Raw genomic sequence first — 19,780 nt, 5'->3', positions numbered from 1 at the left:
GAATGAGATGTGTGTGTACATGTGCGTATGTGTGGGTGCACAAAGACCCCCTTAAGAAATTCACCTCTAATCCCTTCTGATGATTTCATTAAGTAGAAGAAGACTCTGCCAGTTGGCAACGATACTGCTCCCTTCACTGTGCCATGTGCGTGTGTGTATTAATCATACACATTTGGAATCATTCCAGTGTGTTCCTGTGCATTTATGTCTATACTGTACACAAGTTGCATTGAATCTGTGTGTGTGCAGTAATGTCTATCTTTGTGTGTGTGTGTTGAAGATGTTAACAGTTGTAAATAGAATGAATTAGAACACATTACAAACAACAATAGCCTGCAACCTGGACATAATGAGACGCCTGACATTACCCATCAACACACTGTGAGATAAGGGCCCCTAACACACATGCACACACACAAACTCCACAATATGCACTTCCTTGCACACCTAGCATCTCAAGAGGAGGCACATCGCAGCAGATGTTGCTGCAGAAATATCTTCCTCCTCATCTGCCTGCTTCTCCTGGCAGGACGCTCCTCTCAGACACGCACACACAAGCACAAAAACTGGAGGGCTGCAGCGAGGTCTGACAGGTGTGCTCACATGGCCTACTGTCTTTGCATTCCCCGTGAAAGCTTGCACAAAAACACACACACTGTGAAAGCTTGCACAAACACACACACACAGGCAGACAGGCAGGTGTGAATGGACAGGTGTGTGAGGAGAGGACAGCTGTGACGAGAGGTGTGAGTGGGCAGGTGTTCCATTAAAGAGGCAGAATGAGAAAGACAGACATAAGTCTAGTCTCGCACGTAAGTGAGAGACTAGTGCATTTAAGTAAGAAAATAATCTAAAATTAGGATAATAAAGGAATAGAGATGTAATGGTCAAAAAGAAGCATCCAAAAATGTGGAATAGAAAGGCCCAACACACAGGACATGTGGGTCATGATGCGTCAGGATGGAACAATAATCAAAGAAACAGATGATGAACCATAGACAGACACAAACAGATAAAAAGACATAGATTGTGTCTGGAGAAAGAGACAGATAGGCAAATAGAAAGACATGAACCGACATCAAAGAAACCAGCAGATTTGAGGCCATAGCAGCAATTAGTGTGTGTTTTTGAGCAGCACAACAGCGATGGCCAGCATTGATCCATGGAGGTTGTGGCAAGGGGAGATAAGGCCTATCGTCCCCTGAGAATAGCCATGGGCACAGGGGAGAGGGGCAATGGAGGAGGAGGAGGAAGATGAGGAGGAGGAGGGAGACTTTGGTCGAGTGGATGGATGAAGGCTGGTAGGGAGGGGAGTTGATCTTGACCCTCACACTGGCTAGAAAACAAGCTTTATTTTCTTTTTCTATCCTGCATTTTAGTTTTACTTGTAAATGCCCTTTAATCTCCTTTACAAATGTGGCTGTACATTAGAAAAAGTATCATCAATAAACAGTATTAAACTAAATTATATATATATATATATATATGTATGTATTACACTCTACATACTACTGAGCACTGTTGTTTGGGGGGTAACAAATGAATCCATATATTAACCATCTTTTTTCTCTTGCTTCTTCTGTCTCAATCTTCACCAGGTTTCTCCACGCTGTCCCTGGCAGACCAGATGAGTCTACTCCAGAGTGCATGGATGGAGATCTTGATCCTTCGTGTTGTGTACCGCTCACTATCTTTTGAAGACAAGGTGAGCGTCATGTGTGTTTGCTTTTTATGAAGCACAGGGGGGGAAAAGTATATTTTACTCACCGTCCATCTTTGCTTCTCTTTAGCTGGTGTATGCTGAGGATTACATAATGGATGAGGACCAGTCAAAACTAGCTGGACTTCTGGACCTGAACAATGCCATCCTTCAACTGGTCAAAAAATACAAATCTATGAAACTGGAGAAGGAGGAATTCGTCACTCTCAAGGCCATTGCTCTGGCTAACTCAGGTTTGAAACTCTTCTCTCAGCTGTTTTTGTCCGTCTGCACATTTGTGTTTGACTTGTAGAGGGGAGTTAATCCTAGGAGTCTCTGGTCCCATGGGGCTCATTTAAGCTGAACCATCAGAGGACTGATTTCAGTAGTCTCCATCCAAACACGCACACAAACACTTCTGCGACACATGATGCATACTTACACACAGCAAGATTTTTTTTCCTTTTTGCCACACAAGCAGTTGTCAAGCTTCCAACTTTCACTGTTAAGCTTCACACAGTTGTCTCATCATAATTTAATAGTCTCGGTTGTAAAACATGCCTACAAATATTTTATGCATGCGTACTAGCAGAAGGGTGCAGTCCAAACACACACAAGCATGTTCAGTCTGAATCCCACCCCCAAACAAAGTGGCAATCCTTTTTACAATTAGCATAGTCGTCTCTTCAGATGCTTGTTAAATAAGGTGAAATCATTAGATCCCAAAATCTGTCGATACAGCCTCCTCTCTGATGTGTCCAGCTGCATCGACAGCTGACTGACACACACACATTACCTCACACACACACCCCTTCTTCCTCTCATGACCCGTCTTTTGAACTTTGTCTTGGAAGTCGGCCAGCTCTTCAGTACTCTTTAATTACAAGGGGGGAGTTGTCAATACAATGTGTTTAAATGGGAGAATGCAATGCGAGAGCTGTGAATGGGGAAGGAGGGGCCTTTAACTCTGCACCCAACGCTAACAACACACACATCCAAATGACCACACATAAATGTATAGACACATAGCAACATTTCCCTTAAATAAGACAGTTTAATCTCTGATATTATTGTAATTTTATAATACACAAAGAGTTCATAACTGTTATAGCAGTACAAAAACTACTGATATATCATTGTCATGTGGGCTTTCTCTTGCCTCTGTTTGTGTGCACCTGGATGAATTCTTCTGACTGCAAGTTTTCTCCAGCTGGATCCAACAGAGAAGATATAATCAAAGCAAGATCTCCCCAATAATAATACAAAACATTCAAGAGTCCAAGATGTTTATTTTTTTGTTTGTTTGTTTTTTTTTTGCTATATATATATCTGTGACCCATAACAAAAATACAAAAGAATTAAAGCAGTTTAAACAAGATAAATACAGCAAATATTCAAATCAGAGCAGCCTGGACCAGACATTAATTTTTTATCTTTTATGAAAAAATATAGAAAACGGTGGTCCCATAGCTTAAGCTTTCTTCTTCTTTTGTCAGCCCATTTACATGCATACCAAAATTCTGATAATTATCCAGTATCTGCAGTTATAGGATTATTCAAATGATCATGTAAACAGCATAATGTGATATGCTTTATTATGAGAAATCAGATTAATACACCTAAATTTTTCCCCAATTCTCCCATGTCTTATACCTGTAAATCATATTTATTTCAGTCTTTTACATCTCTGCATTTGTTTAAAAGAAATTAAAAGTTCAGTGGAAATACTATTGTCTTGTTCATAACATTCTTCATCAGATGATAAAGTTTCATGAATGCACTCCGAGATGTTTTGAAGTTCTCTCTCTATTGTTAGTCCTTACTCCGAGCGTACATCCAGCAAGCATGGTTTTGAGGAAGGAGAGGCAGATGACCTATTATGCCAAGACCAAGGGCAGATGCTTGCCATGTGAAAGCTAACCATTGTTTTATCCTCATGGTGTATAAATGTAGGACAGCAGCTGTGTGTCCCCTATCTTGCAGGTCTATTACACGTAGCTCCCACATAAGCACAGCAAATGCTAACAACATAGGCATCACCATGTTAAACAAAAGAAGACCGGACATTTTGAAAATAACAGGAAGTTTGATTTTACATCACTATGTTTGTATTTTAAAGGAAATCCGATAACATACTAACCTATCTTTTTTTTTTTTTCTTTAGTGGGGGGGTTGAACAAGTACTAATTATCCTTTTGTTGTAATGTTAATGTCAAAATAGTCAGTTGAAATAGTGAATGTGATTTTATATGCTTCAAACTAAAAAGTGCTCAAAAGGAAGCCAGCTGACACAGTGTTCATGGTCCACCTGGTTATAATTAGAATGACTGACAACATCACATTCATATTTCAAATGTTCATTCTTACAAACTGAAATGAAAACAGCTGATGGGCCAATACAGTAAGAACTTTGTATCATTGCCCAGACTCTAACTGCACTTAAAGACAACAGAATGCTAGCATTAGCATTTTGAAGGGCACTGACACTAATTAATTCACAGGATGCTAATCATCTGCATTAATGAAGCCAAGCCTTAAGAAATGTTAGCAAACGTGCCCCACATGTAAAGAAAGCTAAACTAGCCATGGGAAAGAGGGAACACGCGTGTGTTTTTGTGTATGTGTGTCCATTTGTGTTTGCACTCATTTAGGTGCAGGTTCCGTGTTAACATGTGTTTTAACAGCTTCATTAACATCTGCTGTTTTACTGTGGAGTGTACAGTGGGTCACAGCACAGGCAGAAGCCATATTCATCAGCTTAAACATAATCAAAAACTTAGTAAAAGTCATTACACTTCACTTTAACCTGAGCCACATCACTACTGGCTGCACATCAGGAAAACTTTCACTTTATATCCAACACTGAAGAGAAAAAGAGGAATTGTATTTTCATGGAACCTGTTAGTGCTCATGTTAGTCTGTGACTTGTTAACTAAATAAGAGAAACATTATATTTAAATGCATGGTCCTAAAATTGTTGTCAGGTATACACAAATATCTGCACAACTGTAATTTATGTTGTAACCACCAAGTGGTATGAAGTATAAAAAAAATCCAAAACTCTGGATCTTGAGTGGAAAATCTGAGAAGCTTAGTTTTCTATTGATCTGTGCAGAGTCCAGCCCGCTACCTGGTTTGGTCCTGCATACTGATGCATGCATTACACTTTATAAATCCACCTGTGTATTTGATTGTGTTTGTGTGTGTTATTGTCCACATCTCTGTGTAAGTCACTGTGTTGTCAGAGCAGTATAATTTTTGTTTCATGCTTGTACATAGTTTATACACTGTTTGCTTCCTTTTACCCCCCTCTGAGCCTGTATGAGCCCCTGATATTGTTGTGCTTTACCAAAACTAGATCAGAAGTAATTGGCTCAGGAATTTGTCCTGCTTCATGTTATACACCTTTGTTTCACATGCTGATGACAGATGCATGACTGTCAAGAAGAACAGAAGACAGTAAAAAGTGAAGAAGCGTGACAATAAATAGTCATATTAGTGTGTGTATACTTACAGTATGAAATACATTGTCGTTATCAGTGTTTATTCATCCTCTTGTAATGTAGATCTCATTACTTCAGATCAGTTCAGTGTGTGTGTGTGTGTAGGTGGATGTGGAAATGGAGATGGTGGAGGTTTGTGACTATTGATAGTTGTCTTGTGATTATTATTTAACATGCATGTAGTCATTGATTGGAGGCATTGATCGAAGGTTGAGAGCTAAAGGCCAACTCTCATTAAGACTTTGCCTCCCTAAGGGGCAATACGGAGCATTATTACTAAGGGATGTTCTCATCCTTTACTGCAATACATGTTGAAACACACCTTAGATGCCCACTCAAAGAGAGATCACAGATGTGTACTGCCAAGTACTTATGTACACACAAACTCTTAGGTTGTTGTAGCATCTCATCATTCTTCCAGTCTATTTTTTTTCTCCACCCACTCTTCTCTTCACCTGTCCATTTATCACACCCACTGATCCACACTTTAAAGACACAGAGAGGAGCAGGATAGAAAGCCCTGTTTGTGCCTAAAGTTTCTTCTAGAAACTGAAATGTTTATTGCGTCTTTAAACTGATGAAAAGCATTAAATTGATCATCTTACTGTAATGCTAATAAAATAGGCCTTTTTGACGTAATAAAGTGATTCAGAGTTACTTATATTCAAACGTGAATGTAACTGTGTTGAATTTTGCATTAGATATTAAAATCAATTAAAAATCAATACAAGTGATATTTACAGAATTTCCAAACCAAAAGTATGGTTCCTTGGAGTATCGCTACATCATTCTAGTTTGGATTTTTGGATTAAATCCTTAGCACTTCTCTTCCCCAGGTACACTGGCTCAATAACACAGCAAGCAGAGAGGACAAAGGTCCTGACAAATACTCATATTGTTGAACACATCATCCCAGATTTGTAAAATTTAAACAGCAAAACCTGCAGGATCTGCTGCACAACAGGAAGCTGGACATATTTTTAAAAAGTCCTTTTTATTTTTAAGATTACAAAAATGTAATCAACAGTGGAACATAATGCCATATTTTCTGTTTTTCTATCAAATATTTCCATTTTAATATTCTTACTTTATCTGTCGTCTTCCTTTAGACTCCATGCATATTGAGGATGTGGACGCAGTGCAGAAGCTGCAGGATGTGCTCCACGAGGCCCTGCAGGACTATGAAGCTTCCCAACACCAGGAGGATCCCCGCAGAGCAGGCAAGCTGCTCATGACCCTCCCCCTGCTTCGCCAGACCTCCACCAAGGCTGTGCAGCACTTCTACAGCATCAAGCAGGATGGCAAAGTCCCAATGCACAAACTCTTCTTGGAGCTGCTGGAAGCCAAGGTCTGAGGACAGGAACTAGATGGAGGAATGGCTACACACTAGTCTGAACCACCAAATCTTCATTTTAAACTTTGATCAAACACTTTGAATGACCTCATGCTATTTTACACATAGACACTTGTACCACACTCGCACACACAGACAGAAACATGTCCCTGAGGTTTGTTTGCTGACACATCAACCTATGAACAAAGAATCTATTTGAAACTCTTACCTGAACCCTACAAAATGAGTCTTTGACAAAAGGGTGCTCACTTGAATCTGTTTTGGGAAAGATGTGGACAGACTGACTTAACTCCTCATGACCAAGGGAGGAAGACAATTCCAACACTTTCATGAAAATTACCACAGTGACTCTAAACCCTGATGATGAAAAAACACTTATGCATTGAGTAACAATTAAGATATAATTAACAATTAAATGAGGACACATTAAAAGAAACTAAAAATCTTCATTTTAGTTCTGAAAGACTGCAAGACTGCACTTCCGTTTCCTTCCCCCTCCTGTATCCTCCAACAGATTTTTTTTAATGTTCCAGAAGAAAGGGAGAAGGGGGAAAAATGAACACTTAGGAAGTATTAATGATGTTTGTTGTTAATGTACATGTACAGTGAAATTTGAATGGATGGACAGAAAGAAAAGAAGAGGAGATTTGCCCTGCCAAAGAATGGAATCATCCATTCAGAGGATGCCAGCAAACCTTACTGTCATAACTCCAAAACTGTTTCTGGTTTTAAGTGGTTTTCAGTCCTGGGCCTCAGGAGAACTGCTGGTTCTCTGTTCTAACAAATTACTGAAATTTTCTCTTGTTACGAAAACCAGCTGGGCTTACAGTTTCTAGGACCAGGATTAGAAACAACTGCTGTAAAAAAAGAAAAAAGTAAAAAAAAACATTCTTGTTCTCCCTAAATTCAATACCTAGCTTCCCATGATTTCCCCTATTTCAACTGTAGCTTTACCATTTGTTGTATCTGCTGAGGAACAGTGATCCTGGCCTCCCAAAATTATCAATATTACCACTGTGTGTTTGCACACTTGATGAAGCTAAAAATGGTTTCAAATAAGGACAGCTAGACACCATTTTAATGTGTGTTTGACTGTAAGACTGCCCTCTTGTCTGACCACATGAGGTGTGATTGATTGACAGTTATGAAGGAAATGTTTATTTCCTACTTACTAATGGCAAACTCAAACTTCCTATTTAGCCAGCAAACAGAAGGTATCTCTGGAATTCTATATTCTGTCAGACACTCCTCTTGTGTTTGGACATCTGTTTGTAACCTTTTTAGCTGTTTTGTGACCCACGTTTGCAGCTCTCCACATACTATTACCGAGTCATTTCAGTCTGTCAATGTCTCATTAAGAATAGTCCAGCCCATGCTCATTACCCACACTCCAAAAGCTACAATGTGTCACCTTAGTGCTATTCCTTGCCCTGTAGTGTTCACAATTTCCAGCTTATCTCTTGCTTCTGTAGAGAGATTTCTTTGTGACTCATTCAGGGAGTGTAGCTGGAGCTTCGGTCACTCAATGCAATACAAAGCAGAAAGACAGGTGTGCTGACAAAACTGACTACAGAACAGGTGTTGTTGCTTTAAACTGCTCATTTTGTTTTGTTAATTTATACTTTGGAAATAATCTTAGCTATGATACCAGTTAGGGTTGTAAATAATTGTCATCCTGTATATGATATATAACTCAGCTTTGATTTCATTCTTAATATTGTCTTCTTAAAACTGAATCAGTCAATATTTCTTTCCTTTTTTTTCTATCAACCTGACCACTTTCAGCAATTATCATGTATACATATATATATATATAAATATATAAATATAACAAGTAATAACATATTAACAGATCAGTTTATCTTAGAAACTCTGAGCAATAGTGGTTTTTAAAGGAGGGGTTTGTGCTTATGGACTAAGTCTGCAATTTTAACATTTTGTGCCAGTCTTAAATTTGGAATCTAGCTCATGATTGGGAAGAAAATTTGTTGCTTCTCTTTCTCTCTGTGTAACTTGCCATAAGCTATTAGGTAACAGTCAACATGTTATTTGTTAGTGGCCATTAGTCAGGAAGCCCATGGACGAAGACTGTCAAGATGAGATTATATTGCTGTTGAATAAATGGGATAAAAAGCTTTTAGTTTTCAGTTACAACATAAACCTTCTTGTGTCCAGGCTTTCTTTTTGGTCACATTTGATCTGATAAAGGTGAGTCAGTTCTTGTTTAAAACCAGAAAGAGATATTTTTGCCCATTTGCACCACTAGATAAATGTTTGTTGGCCATTTGAAGTGTGGAGACCATCAAAATATTGTTTAAGATTAAAATTTGCACTGAGGAAAGTGATGCTAGTAAAATCAAAGCATTAATTAACTGAATGGCATGGCACTGTCTACTTTCTGTTAGCTCACTACAATAAACTGTAAAAAAGAAAAGTAGGACGTAGCCACCTTGACCACCACTTGTTGGTTCATAGGCTTGTGTTTCCAAAAGTTACCAAAAGCAACTCACACCGCGCCACAAAGCATACCGCTTTATACTCTGTTTTATTCTAAATGGGTTTGTAATCATAAAAATCAATGTTCTTTAAACATGAAACTATAGACTGTAAATTAGGTGAGATATCGTAATTTCTCCCAAGATCTCTATTTACAAACAGGCATTTTTTGGGAATCCCGGGAGTCTCCCCTTGCTGGCCATTAGACAAAATGCAGGATGAAAATATTTCTGCATCGCGACGCTGTTGACTAAGGTGGCTACAGTTCTACCCTCCTTCTTGTTATTTAATGACTGATTTTTACAGGAATGACAAAACTCATAAATTCGATGTAGAATGAAGCATCCAACCCACTAAAGATAATTTTAAAAAAGGCTTACAGGTAAAATTAAATAGGGGGATTTACCATGTGTACTTTTAGATATAAAAGATATGAATGTGCCTCCTGTCTCGCTACCTACCTGTTTAGCTTGGGTTCAAAACTGAATTAGCTTCATAAGCCTTCATATACTCTAAATTATTGCAGAATAGTACGTGAATTTAACTGCAGCTTTTACAGACTTATGAGGAAGATCAGTGCATATCATAACAGTGGTTCTAAGTCCTTTGTTAACTGTAAGCATCAATAGTGTTTGTTTAAATTCAGAGTTTCTCTAGAAACAGTAAATGGAAAAGCTGAGCTGACATTTTTCTGTCAAATAAGGAAACACTTATTTCATTACTACAAGACAAACATTGCGTTACTAATCACACCTTCAACAGGTGGAGTTGAGTTTTTATTTATTTATTTATTTATTTATTTTTATTATCATTATTATTTATGTAATATCTGAGTCTGAATAAGAATGCCAAAACTTGTAAACTATATGATGACTGTATAATCTAATGTCATGGCAACTTGTCACAGCGGAGGAGTGCAGCAGTTTAAGTGTAGTCGATCGCTAACATCCCACACTCTGTATCAACCATCAGTATTATTAGTAAGGGGTATTTTCTCAGCCTTCTTTAACACTGTATATTGTAAATTATACAGATTATAATTCTAACATAAGACATTTTATTGGAGACAAAACCAAGAAAAAAAGGAAGAAAAAAAAAAATAACGTAGCTCAGCCTGTGTGTTTCATGTTTGCTGTTTTTTCAGTCATGAGAAAAAAAAAATCTTTGATTTTATTTGGGTTTTGTTTTTAAGTCCTGTTTCTTTTTGATTCTTTCTTCCTCTGTTAGTCCTCTGAGGCCTTTCTGTGCAGTTTTTTCTTGTGGTGATTCCTGTTCTTGTATCGTGTGCTTCTTCTTTGGAAAACACAGAGTAGAGTAGAGGCCATGTTGTCTGTCTGTCTGTCAGATCAGCCACTGGGGGTCTGGGCATCGGATTCTCTCACAATGAACCAAATCTAACACAAGGCTCTTCTTCTAGGAAACATAACTAGACCACCAGGATCAAATTACACAATCATCTCTACCAAACTATACATAATTAAATATTAAGTATCTAAAGGAAGAATCAACTTAAAAACTATTTAAAAATGGATAATTTGTGTAACTTTCCTGTAGAATAAACAATATACTGTATATCTTTAGGTTAAATAAAGCTGAAGAACATTTGAGTAATTCAGAACTGTAGGTGACTCTTTTTTGATAAACTTGCTGTACATATCTGCCTCCCATACAGCTCAAATCAGTCATTATCTTTACTGCTTCAAAAAGAGAAAATAATCAAAAAAAAAAAACTTTTATTTCCTCTTTCAGTTTATTTTCTGGAAAATACCTCACTTGATAAGTGAAATACTTCAATGTGGGAGAATTTTCTCTGCAGCATACATTCATGACATTGTGAAGAAAATCTACAGTATACTGGAATTAAACCACACAATGCATATTTAAGCTTAAACTGTCACCAAATTAAAGAAATCATAATGCATTCTGTATATTGTTTTTTTTTTTCTTCTTTTTCTTCTTCTTTTTTTCTTTTTAAGAGAAATATAGTGAGGAAATACAAGACATTTGTAGGTCAAGTTCCCAGTAATGCAGTTGAATTTCTTTTTTTCAGTTTTGCTGTAGAAAACAAAACCCTTTTCATACAGATGAGATTTATTATTACTGTACATTTTTATTCTACACAAAAAATAAGGAAGAAAAGTGCTCTCTTTTTACTGCTTTTGTTTTATTTTCTTCTTATTAATTCTATTATTTTATTTATCAGTTGTTAAAGCAGCTCGTTGTACTTGTGAACTATTCCACAGACTGAAAGATGCTTTATGTCTCTTCAAGGTGATTAATGTTAAGCTGAATTGGGATAACTGGAAATGGTTCACAGTGGTGACACTTTGTTTTGCTGCCTGAAACCTGAAGAAAATACTAACTGACTGAAAGAGCTTTTCATGTAATTTGCTGCTCATAGCCTCAAAATTATTAAGATGTATTCTCAAACGCATTTTACCTTTACCTCTACTATTTCCTCTTTGTTGAAAATTAATATGTTGTAGTCTGCACCATGACAAGGCAAGAGTTGCACAGGTTTGAGTTGGGGTGTAGATCCATATACTGATGTGTCAGCTTAACGTTTAAACCACATTAATAACAACAAGTAAACCTGGCATTTCAAATAAGAGCAGTGGAAGACGGACTGTATGGTTTTATTTTTACTGAGCTTCTGATACAAAGATTTTGACCTGGTTGCACTTTGGGCATCATTTAATTGCCCTCATTAGGAGTTTAGATCCATTAGCTGCAAACGCTCCATGTAACAATAGTTTAGCTGGAGCAGGGGGACAAGTTATTGGGCCATTGTGACATAGCAGGGTTGTCCATCTTCCATAGTTGCCCCTTTAAACTGCAAAGGCCAAACTGTCTATCTACAGCTCTACAGTGTTAAGTCATTTAGTTGTATTTAATCCCCAAATATAACTGCCACTTGTGCTGCAGCCTGCCCTGCAATAGAAATTTGCAAATATGAAAATATTTAAGGGAGAGATAAACTTTGGAAGCATTGGAACTTAAAGGGTATTTAGGATTTCAAAGACCCTTGGCTGGTGAAGAAGAGCTATTGATGAGAAAAGACCATGTAGTGTTATTGAAAACATGTCAGTAGATTTTAGATGTGCTTCACATCAGTAAAAAAAAAAAAAAAAAAAAAAAAAGATAAACAAGTACCTGTATATTTTTGTGATGTGTATCATACAAGTGTGCTCCAACAATAATGTCCATTTGTGTAAATGTATTTATTTCACATTGTATATATTGTTCAATGCAAAAAGAGAGACCTATGATTCTGTAACTTAAACTACTATGGGTTGAAACATTACATGTGTTACTCCAGACTATGCCTTTCAGGATTATTACAGTAGAGCAATATCAATTAAAACCAGGCTTCCAGTTTTGACATCTGCCTTGTGTCCCTGATTCTTTACAGTTTTGTTTTTGTTTTGCTTTGTTTTTTATTTGTGAAGTACTTACAAGTCATCAGTGTCAGACCTGCAGTAGACAACAATTTATACCTAAAAAACATTATATATCTTTATTTATATATATAGATAGATAGATAGATAGATAGATAGATAGATAGATAGATAGATAGATAGATAGATAGATAGATAGATAGATAGATAGATATACACCAACATATACTCCCACTGATAAGCTGTTACTCATAGTCCCTCTCCTCTAATCCCCAAATAACATCAGTGAAACTGTATAAATTTGTATTATTTGCCAATAAACTGGAAGGGATTGATGATAAACTAGAGTGGACCAAGACACCATCTACAGAAAAGGCCAAAGTTACTTATTTTTTCTGCAGTAGCAGAGAGCTTTCACCATCTGCTGTGTGATGTTTGGGATGTTTTATGAGTTGTTATTGGCCAGAATTATCTTCTATTGTTGCATACTGCTGAGGGTGCTTAATGCCAACAGGCTCAATAAACAGATCCACAAGGCCAGCAACGTTGTGGGGTTAGAACTGGATGGTCTCACAGAGAAGGATGTTGTCCAGGATTAGAACAATATGAGACAACAGCTCATACTCACTGCATGAGATGAGGATCAGACACAATTTTGAGACCATTTTAGAGGGTAAAGTCAATTTCAATGGCAAAATAAATTTTTCTGTGGCCCTGTTCTAAATAGCTTTGAGCTTAACAGCACTGCCAGAATTACCTTTGCTTTTCTAGATTTAGAATGCTCTGACTGTTGCCTACTGCAGGTAAGAGACTGACTACTTTTTCATTCTGCGTTTGTCTTTTATTGGCATATAAAAAAAAAGCTAAGCAAAAAAATCTTTTTTTTAAATTCTGGTTATGATTTAGTGCCATTTATTAAACCACTCTTGTTGCACCATCACCATCTTTAATATCTATCTACTCCTCTTTAGGAGCCTGCAGCAGTGCAAAAAGGACACAAAGCCGTCTGCTCTCTGATTGGACAGTTTGATATGTCATCAACCATTCAAATAGAAGAGTAAAGAGGCTGTTTGGTTTTGCATCCATGAAGAGATGTTTGCAGAATAACTTATATTTTTCTTTATAAATACAAATCTTACAACCACGCATATCCTTTTGTACACATTTACAAACTATTTTTTTTTTTTTTTAGCTTGTTCTGTCCAGCATTGTAGCAAACAAAATGATGGTCTGGCTGCTGTTTTGTGCCAAACAAATTTGCTTTGCCAAGGGGACCTTAATGGGTATAAGGTTCCTCTTGATAATCTCATTTTTTTATTTTTATATTTATTTAAATATATTGTTTTATCTTATTTGATTTGGATTTATGGTTCATCTAATCTTGCTGGACCTGATTGGCGGGGACAGGAAAAAATGAAAAGAAATAAAAATGAAAGTAGAAAAAAGGAAGAGGAGACAAAGATACAGTAGATAGTAGCCACAACCTTTCAATCCAACCTAGCACCAGACAATTAACTGCTACAACTGTACAGAAGCAAAACAGAGAATTTCTTACAGCTTTTACAAGTAAACTGAGCTGACAGTCATCAAGAGCCAGAGCCCCCGTGGTCAAGGAAGACATCGGCAGCCGCTGACCCTGCTTGGCACCAGCCATCCAGGGCGGCCAGAGCGAAGGGCCCAGGGCACCAAGAGCCAGCAGGGCCAGCAACCACCCCAATTTTCTAGCCACACACCCTGGGAACCAGGGCACCATCTACCACTCCTCCCCATCCTCACACTCCCTCCCTTTCCCACCCCCAGTGGCGCCCAGGAAACCACACCATGCTGGTAACGAGACCACACGAGCAGTTCCACTCGCCATGCACTACATAGCACGCCCCCCAAAAGTTGATTTTGTTGTGTTCTTGTGCCTAATTAAAAGTATAATTAAAACTGAGAGGCGAGCTGCCACAGGGTGCAGTCAAGGAGACCACTTAGATGGCCCCCTCCACTCCATCCAGCATGACATGCACTCCCATGTTCAACGGTGAAGGAGAGGAGGAAGGGAAGCAATCTTTCCTACAGAGTATGAGCTCCTGGTGGCAGTAGGCACCCCTGTTCCCCAGGAGGCCCCCCAAGGAGGGACAGGCCAGTAGCTGCTGTCTCCCATGCCTCAGAAGGCACCCACCCACCACATGCCTAGAGGGAAAAGAGAAGAGGGGGAGGAGGACAGTGGGAGAGCCCAGACGCACGACCCACCACCTACAGACCCACCCAGCCTCCCCCACAAGTGCATGTGATCTCTCCTCACATACACACCAAGCGGCAACCTCCGGAGGTAAAATGTGAAGCCTATGCAGAAGTGCAAAAAATTGCAGTTCACCCCTCATCCGCTAGGGTCTGGCTCCATGACAAGGCAAATCCCCATAGACTCCCATGTTCAAAAGACCAACTTCACAGCAGAAATAAACATGTTTAAAGCCTGGCACAAAATCCATTTTAGGTTTAATAGGTCAAGTTTACCTTCATGACAACTGTTAGGGTGGTGAATTTTTTACTAACTTAACCATTTGGATGTTGTTTAATCTTGAAATTTGGCATAATTAGGGGTGTTTCCTTTTGATTGACACGTATCCAAAAGGGAGAGTGTAGCACAAACGCGGTTTTAGCCAGCTAACAGTGCGCCTTTGCTTTAGCCCTCCTACCTTCATTAGCCGGTTAGCTCACGTTAGGGCTGAGTTGGCTCACTTAGCTCTTAGCTACAGGCAGCTCGGAGTTTGATAGACCTCAATCATCCACCTCCACGCTCACAGCCCCCCTCTCGGCTCCGCCACTTTGCCCATTTTTGTATTTTCCCGGAGCGACAGCAGGCGTGACGCTGCCAAGATGGCGATGGTAGGAACCGCACAGTGAGCTTCACTTTTGCTCTTCAGAAACCTAAGGGTGACATCACAGAGGCTCCGTCCATCATTTATTTACAGTCTATGGTACACACCTATATCCTGCTCATCCTAACACATACACACACGCAGATACACACACACAAACACATGAATTGAGGTGCATTGTGCATAAAATTAAAAGAACGAATTCCACAAAATCATAAACAAACAAGTAATAAAACAAATACCAGCTTGTCAACCTATTACTTTTTTTAATATAGCCTCAGCTCTTCTTCAGAAATTCGTCTTTCTTTCATCTCATCATCTCTTCCTTTTAGTCCTTTTCTCTTAGTCTCTCAGTCACGTTCACACCTTTCTGTTTCTTTCTTGCTTCCTCTAATAGCCAGCAACAGTAAATGGGATGCAGAGGCCAGATATTTAATGTAGCATAGAGCTATGAAGCGTTTTAAAAAGCCTTTCCCTAAGAGGGGGAGCCCTGACCTGCAGGCAAATATTTTTCAACTAGATGACATAAGAAGATATTAGATGAAAGGGAATGATTTTATTGCTTTTCTTTTTTTTCCCCTCTCTACATTATTTCTTGCACTCTTCTGTTTGAGTTGCTGCTTGCTCACTCAGACTGCCGTGCAGATGTTTTATTTCACTTGCTTGCCTTTTGGAGTTCATTTGTTTTATTTTATCTTTGATTCATTGTTATGATACAATAAAAGCTACTTGAGCATTTCAGCTGCTACAGGGCTCTTATCGTTAACCTTGTGGAACGTATGTTAGAGTGGGTTCCACATGCTGCATTGCTAATGGGCAACTTAACTCTTATCTTTTCTTCCTCCACCCTCTGTTTTTATCTACATCTCTCTTTCCAACTCTGTTGCTCTCTAAACATCTTTCATCTCTTTTTCCTGCTTCCTTTTGTTTCTCTTGCTCTATTTATTTATTTATTTTATTTCTCTTGCATATGAACTGTAAGTTATGTCTGTATATTCAGCTGAACTGACTAATGTCTTTTATTTTTGTTTGCCTCTGCTAAGCTTAAAGAAGCTTGAAGAGGAAAATAGCCTAGATCTGGGATTCTTGATCATTTTGAGGTGGTTTCCATTGTTTTAAATGAACATTGTGTAGGATTTAGTGGAATCCTACTATGGGGTTTGCAAGAAAACCCATGTTAGCTGTACTTCAGTGTGACTGGCCTAACAGTTGTTACAATATGGATTATCATAGACTACTACTACTACTACTAATAATAATAATAATAATAATATGTAATAATGATGAAAATGATGCTCCCTTCTACTATTTTGCCCTCGCAGTACGACGTTAGCTTTGTACAGCTAGATAGATAGTCAACAGGGTGAAGAAGGGAAACTCCATAAATCTGGTTGAAGATTGATGTTTTGTCTTGCGTTCTCTTTTCTTCCTCAGTTTTATTTAAGTGTTTTCTCCATTCAAATCTGTAGGTCTAAAAGAATGAGCAGAAAATAAACATTACAAAAATGTAACATCTCTTGTGTTTCTTTTTACACAATAAAATGCAAATTCCACAGTAACTTAGGAAAGTTAAACGCAATTCGCAACATCAACACACTACACACTAATTACCAATAAGGCTGAGGCCTAGTGCCAAAGCTGCGCAGATTAAACAGTATCACCAACGGACGCTTTAACCATGAGTGTAACTAATGTAAACTGATGCAGTCCCAAACGCCATAAAATGCATCACTAAAACAAAACATATACATCCCAGTGTTTAAGTGTAATTACTTACAGACAAAGATCTGACTAAGCTCTGTAATGAAGCAAACTCGTAAATGATTTCTGTACTATTGTTCGGACTGGTCCGTCACTGAAATGAACTACATAAACTATAACTCAAAGCCATCAACAGAACATTTATAAAACATCTTAAACAACCGCAGGTAATTTTATATGGAAAACTTTTCTTGTTTTTTGTTTTGTTTGTTTGTTTGTTTGTTTGTTTGATTTTTGGTTTTTTAAGAAGTTGTACTGTGTTATATTTTCAATCCCATTTCACTTTTATAACATTGAACTGTGACATCAGTGAAGCGCAATAAATATAGCTTCTAACATCTACAAACAGCCACTTTAACTACATCAACACAGAGATGGAGTTTTAAAAAGGTTTTCCAAAACTGTTTCAACATCTACACAAAACCACTGACAAACCTGCACCAGGCCTGTAAGTGCTGCTTTATTGCTGCCACAGAAATACACCAAAAACAGAGAATAAGACATGGATCATGCAAGTAAATGTATGTGACGTAAACAAACGTACAAAGAAGAAGATGATGGAGCACTGAGACAAAACGAAGACAATTGTGTGGACTGACAAGGTAAAACTTTTACTTCAGGTCACACTTGAACAAACAAGCACAAACGCAACACTGTAATCTGCAATTGTTGTAGTTGTTGATGGGTTTGCTCATGTGGGTTAAGGGAGATCGGTTCAGGAAAGATACTAAACAGTTGTAAATATGGAAAAGAAATGCTGGCATTTTTGTTTACTGCCGTTGAGGAAAATCTGGGATTTCTTTTATTTCACTGTTATGAAGAACTCATCAGTACCACAGTTATGCAGCAAGTCTTCTTCACTCCAACCTTATACTGGATTCATATTTTGTTACAGAGGGGTAGTCTGGCCAGACAGAGAGAAAGTCTGGATGAGATTTTCACCTTTTAATACAGTATCAAACAAAATGGGTCTCCAAGGGTGAGCATATCTGTTTTAGGCTACGTGACCTGTGAAGTGCTAATGTGTGGCAGCTTTGCACTGATCATATTGATGGTGTTTCAGTGGCCTGTTTTAAGGGTATTTAACCCCCACTCCTCAAATACACACACACACACACACACACACACACACACACACATGTTTTTTGCTTTGTGTGTCTCTTATCCTCAAACCCGCTTGTATCAGTGGTGAGGTTCCCCTGGGTTTCACAGGCCTACTGACATAGACTCATGGTGGTAATGGCCTTTCACAGCATCTAGCTCCCTTGACACACACACACACACACACACACACACACACACACACACACACACACACACACACACACACACACACACACACACACACACACACAGATAAGGAGAATAACATGGGACAAAGTGACAAATGAACTAATGTACAAATATGGCAGAGATTGGAGGGTGGGGGGGGGGGGGGGGGGGGGGGTTATAAAAGAAATATGCAGCCTGAGTACTGGAGACAAATAAACATGTAAAAAAATATGACGAAAACATCATAATAATATAAATGTTACTTTCAAAATATTCTTACTTTCATTTCTTCGGCGTTTTCTCCTTTATTCATGCTTGTTAAATTTTCATGCCTAATAAGAAGACACTCCAAATTTTTGCACATATCCTGGTTAGAATAATTGGTAAATTTGATTAGCACATGCATAATTAAAAATGTCTTCAAAATTTAATCAAAAACATATTAGTGAAATGTATTGAGGTAATGAAAAGTGTTTCAAGCTGAACAAATTTTTCTGTTTGTTTGTAGCTTGAGTAAAATGCATGTGCAGCAACAGGATGAATTCTAGGACTGTGAGTAAGAACACCATCAGTGCTATTGTTTGAAAGATTTTTACTAACTACAAGGTTAGGTTTGGTATACAGAACTTTACTGCATAAAAAAAATCATGATTTGGAAATAAAACATGTTTATTCACAACATTTGCATCATCTAGTGCAACACCATTTTCTTAGTTGTCAGACCTCTGTTGTGGTCTTTCATTGTGGATTTTACCTGTAGAAAAACTTGTTAATTTACCCAGATTTTCTCCCACAATATAGAAATATGTATGTTTTTAATTGGGTATTTTAAATTTGCTGTACCCTATGTGTTGGAGCAAGGATATAGTCAGTTGTCTCTGCGCTATGTTAAACCAACATGGTGTAATGCTAGTTGTGGTAGCTGTGATAATAATGTGCACTCACGATCCACTTTATTAGTTACAGCTGTTTAATATCTTGTTAATACAAATCAGCCAATCACAATGCATCGGCTCAATGTATTTAGGCTAACAGACATGGTGAAAATGATTTGCTGACATTCAAAGTGGCCATCAGAATGAGAAAGAAAGGAATTTTAATTGACTTTGAACGTGGCATGGTTGTTGGTGCCAGACAGGCTGGTCTTAGTATTTCATGAACTGCTGATCGTCTGGGATTTTCTTGCACAAACAGTCTAAGGGTTAACAGAGAATGGAACAAAGAAAAGGAAAACTATCTGGTGAGAAGCAAACATCTGGACATCATGTCTTGTCAATGTCTGACTTGTTTCAGATGATAGAAAAACAATGGTAACTCAAAAAAACTACTGGTTACAACCGAGGTTTACAGAATACCATCTCTGAACACTTCAAATCTTGAACTAGAGTAGGCCACACTGGGTGCCACTCCTGTCAGCTAAGATCAAGAAA

The 19,780-nt window shown here is 38.1% G+C and overlaps 1 protein-coding gene across 3 annotated transcripts in view; it reads left to right on the top strand.

Moving 5' to 3' along the window:
• esrrga (estrogen-related receptor gamma a) overlaps nucleotides 1-12,224 on the top strand; it is a 71,143-nt gene extending 58,919 nt beyond the window's left edge. For all 3 annotated transcript variants that reach the window (XM_041992921.1, XM_041992914.1, XM_041992931.1), the window contains exons 7-9: nucleotides 1,599-1,705; nucleotides 1,791-1,953; nucleotides 6,312-12,224. In XM_041992921.1, the coding sequence (XP_041848855.1) occupies nucleotides 1,599-1,705; nucleotides 1,791-1,953; nucleotides 6,312-6,556 (515 nt within the window). In that variant the 3' untranslated portion in view covers nucleotides 6,557-12,224. The remainder of the gene's footprint in view (nucleotides 1-1,598; nucleotides 1,706-1,790; nucleotides 1,954-6,311) is intronic.
• Nucleotides 12,225-19,780: the final 7,556 nt, after the last annotated feature.

This window comes from Melanotaenia boesemani, chromosome 1, assembly GCF_017639745.1.
Source record: "Melanotaenia boesemani isolate fMelBoe1 chromosome 1, fMelBoe1.pri, whole genome shotgun sequence".
Lineage (NCBI taxonomy): Eukaryota > Metazoa > Chordata > Actinopteri > Atheriniformes > Melanotaeniidae > Melanotaenia > Melanotaenia boesemani.
This window is presented reverse-complemented; position numbering and strand designations above follow the sequence as displayed.